Genomic DNA, 13,722 nt, shown 5'->3' with positions numbered 1-13,722 from the left:
GGTGTGTGTGGATCACTGAAGTCTGTATCTACACTGGTCGTTCATAAAGATTTCCTGAAACTGATCAAAGGACTGGCTGTAGTTTGTGGGTGCTCTGCTAGCAATTCGATTTTCTGAGCTCTCATCCATGTAGTTTGGGTTTGGACATGTGGTGCTGTCTGCATATGGTTGGACCATTGGTCCATCTAGTGCAGTACATTATTTCTGGCTCCTTCCTACAAATACCTTTAAGACACGAATAGAGGAATGTAATGTTGCAGGTGACTTGAGTTCTTGTATTTGTGGACTCCTTTGAACAGCTCGGAATGCTGCAGTACTGAAAATTGAGGACATTATTAAAGAGCAGTTTTCGGTAGAAATGAAGAACAAAGAGCATGAGATTGAAGTTATAGATCAGGTACATACCACTCTCTTGCTTGTCATTGATTTATTTGGGGAGGGGGTTGTAATGTGCAGTCACTGTAATTCATAACAGTATTTTCCTCTTTTGTTGTTTTAGCGCCTGATTGAAGCAAGAAGAATGATGGATAAACTGCGTGCTTGTATCGTTGCGAACTATTATGCTTCTGCTGGTCTTCTTAAAGTTGGAGAAGTAAATACTATGTTAATAGAAAGATTATGTGCATATTTGCAAAACAAGACTTGGCAAAAATGACTGGTGCTGATTTTTAACTAGGTGCTAGTCATAGTTTGAAACATCCTTCAGAAGATGCAGAGTAAATAGTACTTCGCTAGACTGGTCAGCTGTGGTTTTCAACCTGTTATATTTCTTCTGCCCATTATTGACAGTAACTGATCTCTTATATGAAAAGGCCAGTTCTCAGTATCCCACCTCCCTGTAGCATGATCAGGAAACAAATCCAAGATAGGATAAGATAAGAGCCCATTTGATTCTTAACATTTGCACTTGGGGAGAAAGTTGAGACAAGGAAGATACCTGATGCTTCTCCCAGACTTTGGAGTTACCAGTGGCAAGGAGCAGGTTTATGAGTCCCTGTGTGTGCTCTTTTCCCCAGTCGGACTGAATGGCTGATAGAGATTCTGTTTATGGTACTTTTCTGGTGAGGGCAAAAGTTCTTTCCCCGGTCACATTAGGTAGTTCAGCCCTCATCAGCAGAGGTCCTGCAGAGGATGCTGTGTGTCTCTGTGCACAAATCATGCAGACATATTCTGCATCCCCTAAAGCTTAAAAGCCAGCTGATCTGCTTGTGGTTTGTACTCCACACATTCTGCCGTAGCTGTAATCCTAACCCAGGCTGAAATGCCCTGCCTGCTGTGTTATTTCAGGGAACCAAGACATGTGACCCCATGGTATTTAACCACCCATCCATCAAGAAATGTGTGGATTCTCCATCCAGATCATCATCTCCAGCCAATCAGGGTTCAGAAACCCTGTCAATTAACCATTCAGAATGTGAGTCATCTCAACACATAGACTACTTGATGGGAAAAGACAATGGTAACCTGGAGGCAGAAGAGAGATTGTCCAGCAAGCAGGACCAGAGACCTAAGAAGAATTCTGGACAGGTAAAATGTAGTAGTTTTTAGACCTCAAAAGTAGGAGAAATAATTTTTGTTCAATATAGAAAGGGAAATTATTGGAAAAAAATTCCTGGCTTTTGCTCTGCCTTCGGAGTTCCATAAAGCTTGTTCCTCCATCCCTCATTAGAAGAAAGCTATATTGGAAAGGGCTCTTGGCTGCTTATTTCCTGTGGACACAGCATTATTTGCAGGATTTGTTGTTTCCTGGTTGTGGCTTTATTGCCTGTAAACATCATATGGCTCCCAATTTGCATTGTTTCTGTAGTTTGTAGCACCTTAAGAGCAGATTAAGTGAGGGAGGCAGTTTCTTTCCACTAAAAATATCTTAGTTTAAGGAAAGAGAGAGATACATCATTCCCGTTATGAGAAAAGAAAAGCTTCCTCTCCTTCCTTGGGTAGTTTCAGTGCTTTTGTCTGATAACTTCCTTGACAATCAAACCACGGCTATAGTGGCTTCCTTTCTAGCTGCGGTGATTAAGAAAACAGATCTCCCTGAGTTTAATTAGTTTATTGCTGATAACTGTTGACCTATATACAAATTTGATAATTTTAAGTGTGTGCTGGTTTTTGTTGCTGTTGTTGTTTTGGTGTTTTTTTATTCTGTACAGTTGCTATGGCTTTCTTGCTAATGCAATAAATATTATTATTATTATATTATTTAATATCTTAGTTTTCAGTGTGGTGAGTGAATGATTCCTTATCCTCAGAGGAATGGGAACAAATGTAATCCTTCAGTATTAGCAGACCTGGACCTCATTTTATTTAGGTGCAAAATCTTTTTGCTGAAGGGAGCTTTGTATCAGAGCAATAGTGGGAGAACCCTGATTAAGAAAGAATATAGCTGAAATGAGTCTCTATGACCACAACTGCAGATTGCAAGGAAGATACATTAATATGCTAGCAGGCTGTCAAATGGCACCATTGCAGTGCTCTGTTAGATTTCTGTGACAAAAGATTCTACCCAGTGGCAGCCCAGACTAACGCATCTAAATAGCTTGGATATCCCCATGAAACCATCAATCTTAACAACTTGCTGAAAGTGATAAGTGATAAGATTGTGTCTGCTGCTCTTTTTTAGTATAAGATAACCATGGGTAAGTAAGCATTAAATGGATGTATGTATTTTACTGCTGTTGGCTTAAGTTGCACTGTACCTCAAATCAAAGTTGGCCATTGTGTAGACAGGTTGTTTTAGAGGCCTGGAGAGGGCATGTGGTAAGAGGTTACCCTGGCAGAAGTTTTATGAAAGTTTCCACTTCTCATCTTAGATGCTTGTGAAAACAAAGATCTTTCTTCCTGCTTGCAGCTGGCTAGTGGTACAGGTACTGGGGGCTCTCTTCTTTATCCAGTAGGAAGCAGGAAGGTGGGCACGGAGGCACTTTCACTTTCTTTCAAATCTGTCTGTCTCCTGCTTCATTCTGAATCAACTTGAAAAGGTCTTTCTTAAAGTCTTGGGTCCACCATGGACAGAGACGCTCCAGTAGATCCAAGCCACTGTGTGTGATTTATTTCAAATGCCCTAAGCAAGAGACCATTTTAAAATAGGTATTATTGATAGTTTTCTAAGGCTACTTCTGCTTTGACCTTCACTGTAGGTTTTTTTGGGTGGCGGCATTTGGGAGTTGGGGGGGGGGGGGGTTTCTTTAAACGTAGCTGGTTTTTCTAGTGCACAGAGAAAATGTTTCAAGTAAATGTGTACTTAAGTGGATTTCAAAAAAAAATTACCCTCAGGGAACTTCTGGTGTTGCAAGTGATCGCAAAGGAGGGCTGAGAAATGCTAGTCTCTCAAATGATGAGAATTCACGGCTGTTTATAAAGAAAACCATAGTGGTCGGCAACGTCTCCAAGTTAGTATTCTACTTCCATGTATTTTCTAGATTTCTTTTTGGATTGCATGCAATATCCCTGAACCTGCCAAGATCATTGTAAGATGAAAGTCTGAATTATTATGGGTGGTAAATAGACTCTGCTATACAATTGAAAATAAGTTCCACCTATCCAAATTTGGCTTTTAGTGTCCAAAGCTCTTCCTAATTTAGCTATTGGATGTGTTCAGGAAGCTGCATAGGCCACTAAATTGTGGCTGATTGTGGCTTGGGAGAGGGGGCAGGAATAATCCAAACTGCTAATGTGGCAGTGCAGTACTGTATGAAACCAACATTTTTTGAAACTCGTTGAACATCCTTGAAAATCAGTGTGAAGACCAGCTTATGATAATCTGTTTTTATGATGAGAGCAAATGGATACTTCACTTTCAACTTTTCCAGAACAATTCTTTAAATGTAACCTTTAACTAAGCTGACAATTCAGAACTGCATATATACAGAGATGATTACTTATGATTATATTATATAAAGCAGAGTAGTTTTGAAGGACTTTTAAATCAATTATTTTTTAATATTGAATGGCCAAGAAAATGTTTAGAACATTAAACATCCACTCATGGTATTACTTCCATACTAAAATATGATTGGCTGTGTTTCTGGTATTTAACATCTCTGGCATTACTGCTGTAAAAATATTGAGAAGGGTTTGAGGAAGGCCATGAAATCAGTGATTTGATCCCTACAATCTAAAATATTAATTTCCTTTCACACTGCAGTTAGATGTTAAAACATTTGGATTAGGAAAAATAGAGATAAGAAACAAAGGCTGTGAGAGTAAAGAAATACTTTGAAGTAAAATTAAATAAATTTGAAATGTCTTAAATTTTTATATCTGGAGAAAAGGATTTTAAAGTGGAAAATAAGACCAAGGTGATAAAAAACATGCTTTAGCATCACCGTTTTTTGTTATTGTTGTCTTTATTGTCTGTTGCAAAAAGAATGGAATTAATTTCAGTGGTGTCTTTCTCCCTGTCAGGTACATTCCTCCTGATAAAAGAGAAGAAAATGATCAATCCACTCATAAATGGATGGTCTATGTCCGTGGGTCCCGAAGAGAGCCCAGCATTGATCATTTTGTTAAGAAAGTCTGGTTCTTCCTTCATCCCAGCTATAAACCTAATGATCTTGTTGAAGTCAGGTAACAGAGCTCTCACTGATGCTTGCAGCTTTTCCTAGTCTAAGTGAAGTGTTTTTCGAAGCTTGTCATCTTCCTGTAACTTCTTTGTTCTACCTCTTCTATGACATTTTCCCTGAAGGAAGCATTTGGAGGTGCCTGCTGTTGCATATTAATTTTGCATAGCAGTGTGAGCAAGAATAACAAATTGTTCCTGGAGCAGGACAACACAGTGAAGAACAAGGAGATTATTGGGCTGAGGATACAGACCATGGTTCTATTGGCAGTTCTGAGACAAAAATTAGAACACAATCACCAAGCAAACTATAGCTTTAGCCAAGTAGTGCCAGTTATCTTGCCCCAGGAGAAAGCGAGCTAGGGCTGCCAAGTGGGGGCGGGGGGCGGGGAACCCCCCGCTTTGGAGGCCCAATTTCTGCCGTGGCGGAATTGGGCCCCGGGGGGAACTCTGCCCCCCAAAGCTGCGTCACCAGAGGTGATGCAGCCACGTCGCTCACGTTGGGGGCGTGGCCCAGATCGTCGGGGGGGACGGGACCATATGGTTTCCCCCGACGATCTGGGCCACGGCCACAACGTGAGTGACGTCGCACGTCACTTCCGTTGACGTGCTGGTGGCGCGCATGCGGAGCCGGCTCCCAGAGCCAGCAGAGCCTCCCCCGCCGGTGAGTATAAAGGGACTTGGCAACCCTAAAGCTAGCATGATTATAAAGTACATGGCACAGGGAGGAAAATGCTTCTCTTCTGCTTAAAAAAACAGCAGCAGCAGGCATGGCTTTATTACATGCATTTGTGTATAATGCGCAGTTTGCTGCTTTGTAATATATTCAAGCTATATAGTATTTCAGGTTTGTAGTTCAGTGATTTGGAACTATCTGGGGCACAAAATTCTTTCTAGGATCAAATAAGTAAAGGTAGGAAAGTTTGAAAAGTTTTTGCAGAATTTATTTGGAACAAAAGGATGCTTTTCCAAGTATTTTAACATCACCTATGTTGCTCCTCCTGACTCAACCGGGACTGCTGTTTCTTCACCCCTCCCCCCAAGTCAGCAATTCTTTGCATGTGAGTTAACTATTTCTTTTCTACGATGTTATGCATAGTTGAAAACTTGTGTTGAAGATTAATGAAAGCATATGCAATGTTTTTGTTTATAGAGAGCCTCCTTTCCATCTCACAAGGCGGGGCTGGGGTGAGTTTCCTGTGAGGGTTCAGATCCACTTTAAGGATATCCGGAACAAAAGGATTGATATCATACACCATCTAAAGGTAACTTGGCCACAGTGACAGTGCATAAATAACAAAGCCCTGTTCTTTACTTCCCCAGCTGATAAGCTAGTTGACTTTGGCTTGGCTCCAGGATAACATTTCTGCTGGTACAAGGATTGTGGTGTACTGTTTTACTGCTTCCCCCTTTCTGCAACAGCCCTAAAATTCCCCTGTTCCTGGGGAAGAAGGACTCCCGGGCACAGGACTGAGGGGAGGTTTTGGGCTGCCACAGGAGCGGGAATGTGGGAAAATTGTGCTCCACGGACTTTGTTTGTTGTGTCCTTTTCTGGGCAGAACAGGTGTGCTCTTTCAATTGTAAAATTCATCCAGCAGCTCTGATGTACATGTGGAGGCTTGTGAAGTTTCATATAAGATTGCATTGTTCCCCCTCTCAAAAATTTCTTCAGGATAAAATCGAAGTTATTTACTGCTGCAAGAGAAAAAATCTGTATATTCAGAATATAGAGAAGCTGGCCGAATTATAAGAATATGAAGGGTCATCCTAGGAATTTATTCAGCTCACATGAAAGTTCGTGACATGACCCTTTCTTATAGAGCTTGCATTGCCCCAAACTAAGTATGTTTAAAACTATTATTGTAGTGTAACTGTTAGGTATTTCTCGTTAAGGACAAGCAAATTATTAAAAGTTTGCAGTAGGAGCACCCAGCCGTTAGAATTACACAAAATGGGAAAGTAGCTTTTGTATGTTTCTGGTTCCTACCTTTGGGAAATGGGGGGGTTCTGCATACATACTCAAAAGCTGAGGAGTTGTGTTTACATTTCACTGTTAAATAATATGTGTCTGTATTTCCTAAAGTTAGTGGCAAAAACAGTTATATTTTTCCTTTACCTAATTGTTTCACACAGTTGGATAGAACATATACTGGTCTGCAGACGTTGGGAGCTGAAACGGTAGGATTTTAAAAAAATCTTTCCACAGTCTTTTTAATGTGTGTGCAAGACTGTAAAATAGGATTTGTGATTCTTCCTAGCAAAAATGCTTTGAGTGTTGTACTGAAAGCATTTTTAAAAATTGTGCTGCTGTTCCTGCCATACACTGAAACTGGTTTTGCATGTCAAGCTTGGCATCAGTCAGTATGATGGTGATGGGTGCTGACCAAGTAGGTCTAGGGTGAGATTTTCCTGACTTCTTACAAGTGGCAAGAGATAGATGCTTGGGGACTTGATCTGGTTTTGCTGAGTAGGGAGCAAGTGAGTTGAATGGAAAGGGGTGACGTGGCCCTGAGGAAGCTCCTGAGAATCCCTCATGTAAAAGATGCTTGGCTGTGTGGAGAGAGCAAGTGTTTTTTCTCATGTCCTTCCAGGCATGCTGTGTGCCAGTTGAAGCAACTAAGAATTCTGCCGTTGTGATTCCAAGTGCATTAACTGTATCAGAACTGTAGAATTATGAGATTTCCATTGAAGAAAAATGGCAGGTTGTGAAAGGGTAGGATGTCAGAGATGAGAATCAGATCCTTGCTTGTTCCAGCCTATGAGCTTTTACTAAAGCATTTTTTGTATGTTACGCTATTCATGTGGGTGGCTGCTTATGGAGCTATGGGGTGCAGTTCAGGTTGGATTTTAGCTGTTTCAGTGTAATTGCAAAGCAAAAAAAATACACAACCCCTTAAGGTGGAGGTGAGGGGCTGGGGCTCAGTGGTAGACCACATGCTATGAGTGCAAAAGGTCCCCCATTCACTTTCAGGCATCTTCAGGCAAAGGATGAGTGCCATATAGGGTCAGAAAGTATAAGAAAGTGAACTAGATGAGCCACTAGCTTGACTCTACTTCATATGTTCATATGGATGCAGAGGGCTGGGAAACTCTTGTCCGTAGTAATAAGATACATAATAAAATCAACTGGTTTGGATTTTCACTATCTTATGTATAGGTATGGATCATGTTACTGTGGTTTTCCTTTGTCTTGTTGAAAGGTAGTGGATGTTGAGTTGCATCGGTTGCATTCCCTTCGGAAAGAATATCTCTTCTCCCAGTCTTCAGATTCTGATCTTTCTGATGCCCCTACCTCACTGCAGTTGCCACTAAATATGCCAGCCCCCGTTAAGGCATCTTCACCTATTAAACAAAGGCATGAGTCCATTTCAGATGCTTCTGTTGAAAAAGGTAAAGACCTGCATGGTGAGTGTTGCTGTACACATAGACACTAAGGGCAGTTATGCCATGGACAGTTTTCTATAACTCTTAATAACTTTTGATATTGGAAGTTGTTTGGGGACATATCCTTAATGATGTGTGGCTTTAATGTGGAAAGACAGGAAGTGTTTTATGGAATAAATTCCCTGTTTGTTTTTAGAATAGGAAGGTGCCAAATGTGAAGGTAAAATTATTTATAGCTCTTCTGTGAAACTTTTGATTTGCCTGTTTGGAGACACTTAGCAACACTTTTTATTGTCCTCAACCAGGGTTCAGTGCTGAAGCTGAAAGACATACGACTTTTTACTCTTTGACATCGTCCTTAGAAAGAACTCCCACAAAGCTGGCAACCCAGAAAGTTACTTTTGGCTCCCACAGCAACTCAGCTTTTCAGCCGATTGCAGCTAGTTGCAAAATAGTGCCTCAAGGCCAAATCCCGAGCCCTGCTGAATCGCCTGGCAAGTCTTTCCAGCCAATCACAATGAGCTGCAAGATTGTATCAGGTATTGCTCCATTTATGCATATAATTATATCACAAAAGGAAGATAAGAGTAAAGTTGCTGGCCTTGTCCTGGAGTGCATTCTTTCCATCCTTCTGCCCGATGGAAAAACAACATACCAGAGGTGGCCAATGTTCCCAGGAGCATCCCATTGAACTGCCCTTAAAGCACTCACTCACTCTCCCCCACACCCATGCCTCTGGATATCAGTGGTGGTTGGTTTCTTGATATGCACTTATTATCACACAGCTGTGCTATCTCTAAGGAAAGGAGGCAAGAATTGGCTTAAACAAAATCTATTAAATGTAAAGTTTGTGTATGGCTTGCTGAAGGAACTGTGAGGGGAAGAATAGAACCCCTTTTGGTGCATGGACTACCTCTCCAGATGCCAGCTTCTGGGGGGAACATGGCTGCTTCTTGGTTTTCAAAGGGCTACTTCTGCCCTTAGAGCCCGGTGACTCAGCTCTGTCTTTGAACTATAATTTACTATTCTACAAATTGCTGCTTTTGACCCTTTCTTTGGAGTATCTGTCTGATACATAACATGGAAATTTCTGTTTTCTGTAGGTTCTCCTATATCAACCCCAAGTCCTTCTCCTCTACCTCGCACTCCAACCTCTACTCCTGTGCACATGAAGCAAGGACCTGCCACCCCTGTAGTTAGTAACCCTTACGTTATTGTGGATAAGCCTGGCCAACCAATTGGAGCAGTGGCCACTAGCACAAGTATGTATGTCTGGGGTCTGTGTACTTTGTGCGTGGGAATACTCTCTCATCATTACATTTGAGTTTTGCACCATTACATCTCACCTTGTACTTCCTGCATTCCATGGCTCTTTGACCTTGCTGTGTAGGGTTTTTTCATAACTTCATGCACAACTTCATACACACACACACACACCTAGTGATCTGCCTACACTAAAATAAAGTATTTCAGTATTTTAAACTGCAGTAAAACTTCTCTTTATTTTTGCTGCAACTGGCTAACATGGCTACCTCTCTGGAGCTATACAGCATGTGTCCTCAGTGATGCAGGACCAGAAAGCCCAGCTGCCCTTTCCCCAACCAGACCAACAAAAGAGATTTGTTTGCTTCATCTTTGTATTTGTTGGAGGCCAGTGGAACAACCATTTTCTTTTTCTTTTTTTAAAGGCTTCCCTGAGATCACTCCCCTTTGGATCTTCAAAGCATATTGTCTGCCTATTTTAGATCCATAGGAGCCCCATATTCCTTTGATCAGTTTCCAGTGCCTAATAATCTGTTTCCAAGAGAACTGTGTTTATCCCTTTTGCTTGCATGTATATTCTGTGACTGCATCAAGTTTTGTTGTCGTTGCATGGGTAAATGAACCATCACAAGCATATATAATCGTCACAGTCTGAACTTTCCTGTTATCTGACTTCAGCTCAAATACAGCACTTTTCAGCAAAGATAGTTCTTTAAAAAGTTATTTCATTGTGCACGTTTGCTTCCCTACCTTGTGCCATCCATCTAAAGCCTGGAGTGGGAATGAGCCTGAGGGTGGGCAATATTTCCCCACCCAGAACTAGGTCAGCACCATTATGAAGAAAGATATGGGGGGTGGGGACAGCATCTTTTCATGGTCCTAGTGGAGTCACCACAGAGGATCTACCTGGGCGAGAAATGAGTTTTACTTGTGTACTTCTCAATAGTGAGACAGTGTGAAGCAGGAAATGAGCATCTCTTCTTGCCACTGGTGTATGGAACAGAATGAAAGTGCCATCCTGCTGGAAGTCTCCATTTCAAAGATTTTTTTTCTAAGAAGACACAGCATAGCAGTTGCTGTTATGTTCCACCGTCAGTCTAGCAAGAAAAAGGCATTTCTGTTCTAGGAGCTGTAACATGTTAACGTGCCTGTATGTTTTGCCAAGTTGCAACCAACTTAAGGCATCCCCAGCAAGGGGTTTTCAAGGAAAGTTGACTAAGCAGAGGTGGTTTGCTATTGCCTTCCTCTGCAGAGTCTTCCTTGGTGGTCCCCCATGCAAGCATCTATCCTGTTTCTGAGATCTGATGAGAGTGGGCTATACCATTGCACATCCTGTAATATGTCAATAGCTGGAGTAAATTACAGTAGCACAGAGCATGGCTGAATGTATCTGTGCTGATGGCTGCTGTATTTTCCATTGTGTAGGTAGCTCTGCAAGTAAGGCTACCAGTGTCTCCCAAGCCTCTCATGGAACTGGGTCTCCAATCTCAAAGAACCATGGAAGCAGTTCTGTAACCTCTGCTGTCAAGGTGACATTTGGTTTTTTTCTGTTTGTTTGAAAACCCTTCTGTAGAGCAGTACACAATGTATTCTATGCTATTTCTTTTAAGTCAGCATTCCATGACATGTGCTCCTGCAGTTGTGTGGTGTTGCATCTGTGGAGTTTTGGTTGGAGTGGTTGGTGTTAAGCACTTTAAACCTCTCTCGAGATCCATTTCCAGAGCTTTCACTGAGTATCGCATGTGGTGTATCCTCAGAATTCTCTGACCAAAAGCCACCATTTTCTTAGAGCCTGTTGTATTACTCTCTTCTTTTCATAGGAGTTTGCAGGAGCCCAAATACATATCTGCAGCATAATCATGTATTCACTCATAATTAATTCTCACTGAGGTCAATAAAGATTGTTCCCACTTCTGTATGTGCAAAGGATTGGTCAGAACGACACTGTGTTTAGTTCTGAGATCATTTCTTAAAACTTGTTTTGCAACTGCTAGGGCTGCTTTTTCAAGGGGGAGAGGCTTTTTAACTCTTTCCTCCTCACCTGTTTTTCCACTGAAGCACACTATTCATGGTCCTGCTTTATTCCCCTGCTGGAGACAAACTTCTTCGGCATGCCATCTTTCAACAGGAAAGTAGCAGAGGAGGAAAGTTTTAAAAAGCCCTTCTTCCCCTTGAATAAACAGGACCAGCAGCTCCATTTGAAACAGAAAAGCTGTCTTTTAAAAGTACCACAGAATTAAATGTAACGTGCAGTTCCGCCCCAGTGTACGTTTCAGGGTAGTATAATGAGCTTGCCATCTTAAATCAGTTCGGATACGTTCTTTTAAATAAGGAATTCTGGTGGAGGGTGGTCATTTTAGCAGTCACAGTATGGGAGAAATGTTCCTCTCCAAAAGGCTGTGCTTTTGATTGCATTTCTGGTTAACTGTGGTATGTATCTTTTTCAGCAAATGTGTTGTTTTTATAGTTCTGTAGCAGAGTTCAAGCAGACAGGTAGCACTTGACAACTTCATAGCTACCAGAATAATATTTATGGAATCATGCTGGAGGCCGGGGGAGGGGGGGGGAATTCCAAGGCTCTGCTGATGTTTGGAAACCTCCTCAGCTGCAAAGTACTGGGAGCAGCTCATTTCTTAGCAGACACAGAGCTGATTGCGCCAGATAATTATGGTAATTCACAGGGTGATGGATACTTTGGGTACTAATTCTGTGAGTTCATAGTAGGGCACAGAGAACCGTTGCATAGGAGAAGAAATCTTTAATACTATGCTAATTAAAGTCAATGTGGCTATCTCTGTTGGTCTCTACTGGTTATTCAACAAACAAAAAAGATCAGTTTAACTTAAATTCTATATTTTTACCAGTCACTTCACAATTGAAAATAAAAACGATTAATGGTGTAGTCCTAAGTAGTGTTACACCCTGCTGTCCCTTGAAGTAAATGGCTTAGAAGGCTATAACTCTGCTTAGAATTACACTGAAAATGTATTATGCACAAATAGAAGTTAGTGCAATGTATGACATTCCTTTCTGGATGGTCCTAGCTTTCTGGGCCAGAATGAAAGCAAGACCATTTTGCAAACTTGCGTTACATTTCTTGTCTGAAAGTTCATTCCTTGTAACCAAAATAACGATCTTTGAAAAACCCTGTATTTTTTAACTTAGTTTTTGACTTGCCTTTTCATCCTAGCAAGAGGATTCACTTTTTGCAACCATGCCACCTCTTTGTCCAATTGGGAGTCACTCCAAGGTACAAAGCCCTAAATCTGTGACAGGAGGACTTGGAACATTTACAAAGGTATGGGGGGAGTCCTTTATTCCTTTTTCAGTGTGTAGCAACAGGGGGCCACTCCATCTCACAATAACAATTGCCATAAAGCATTCTAAATGTATACTTGGAGAAAATGTTTCTTTATTCTACCTATGTAGGGCTCTGGTATTGCCGTTCCACTGCCCTCCCTACCAGATTATTGCTTTCCTTTCCACTGCTTTCTCCCCCATCCCCCTTTTTATATCCTTTTGTACAGCAGCTGCGGAAATTTAAATGCCTATTATACGTTTGCTGCTTTGGGGTTTATGTAAAGATAAGTTGTAATTTTTTAAGCCATTGGTAACTATGGGTCGCTGTGTCTGATGAAATGTTAGTTTCTGTGTGCCTCACAAAACAAATTTTCAAGGTTGTAACCAGATTGTTCAAGATTGTTACTAGACCTGTTTATACCAAGCTGGCCTCTTTAATGAAAGAACCTGTTTTAATAGTGTATTGTTCCTTCTGTACCATGCATAGAAAGAATATCTTCTGAAGTTTACTTTGACTTCTTTTGACAAATTATTAGTAGTCTACATTATATAGTTACTATTATTTTGTAGGAGATATTTGGCTGCAACTCTGGCCAGAGCTCAGAAATGCTTTTATTACTAACATGTACTTCTTCAATGCAAAACAAGCCGGCTTTTAGTTAATGCATTGACCTGTGTGTCTTCATACATACATACATACATACATACATACATACATACTGATCCTGGTGGCTTCTCTCTGAAGCTAACTGTTACGAAAATGAAAGAAAAGATGATATGGATTTTTGAGGAACAGTTGTTCCTATCATCTACTGACTTCATGCTCCGTCTAGCAGCTTCATCCTTTCTTGTAAAAGATGGATGTCCTTTTTTGGTGGAACTTAAAAATTTTAACTTGCCACTTTTATTATTTAAAGGTGATAATAAAGCAGGAGCCTGGAGAACTGCCCCAGCCATCTCCAGCACCGCCAGCTGGGGCAGCTTCTCAGACCTCTGTGCCGCAGTATGTCACTGTCAAAGGAAGTCACATGATTGCTTTGTCACCTCAGAAGCAGATAGTGAGCACAGGAGAAGGCTCTGCACCATCCAAGGTAGATTTTATTTTGTATCTGTTTTTGCTTTGTAGCCATTCCATGTTGCCTCCAACAATCCTCTTTCAGTACTGCAGTGTGCTTGCTTGTTCTGTTAAGGAAGAGAACTCATCATCTAACTGTGAA

At 41.2% G+C, this 13,722-nt stretch overlaps 1 protein-coding gene across 1 annotated transcript in view; it reads left to right on the top strand.

Moving 5' to 3' along the window:
• YEATS2 (YEATS domain containing 2) overlaps positions 1-13,722 on the top strand; it is a 48,701-nt gene that overhangs the window by 1,782 nt on the left and 33,197 nt on the right. Inside the window, exons 2-14 of the mRNA XM_015427464.1 lie at positions 300-397; positions 500-592; positions 1,288-1,527; positions 3,274-3,389; positions 4,405-4,566; positions 5,712-5,823; positions 6,692-6,736; positions 7,759-7,948; positions 8,248-8,481; positions 9,046-9,204; positions 10,631-10,734; positions 12,396-12,503; positions 13,423-13,596. Of these exons, the coding sequence (XP_015282950.1) occupies positions 300-397; positions 500-592; positions 1,288-1,527; positions 3,274-3,389; positions 4,405-4,566; positions 5,712-5,823; positions 6,692-6,736; positions 7,759-7,948; positions 8,248-8,481; positions 9,046-9,204; positions 10,631-10,734; positions 12,396-12,503; positions 13,423-13,596 (1,835 nt within the window). The remainder of the gene's footprint in view (positions 1-299; positions 398-499; positions 593-1,287; positions 1,528-3,273; positions 3,390-4,404; positions 4,567-5,711; positions 5,824-6,691; positions 6,737-7,758; positions 7,949-8,247; positions 8,482-9,045; positions 9,205-10,630; positions 10,735-12,395; positions 12,504-13,422; positions 13,597-13,722) is intronic.

The sequence above is a fragment of the Gekko japonicus genome, unplaced genomic scaffold (genome assembly GCF_001447785.1).
Source record: "Gekko japonicus isolate JY-2015 unplaced genomic scaffold, Gekko_japonicus_V1.1 scaffold346, whole genome shotgun sequence".
Taxonomy (NCBI): Eukaryota; Metazoa; Chordata; class Lepidosauria; order Squamata; family Gekkonidae; genus Gekko; species Gekko japonicus.
Note: the sequence above shows the minus strand (reverse complement) of the source record. Positions and strands in the feature narration are given on the sequence as shown.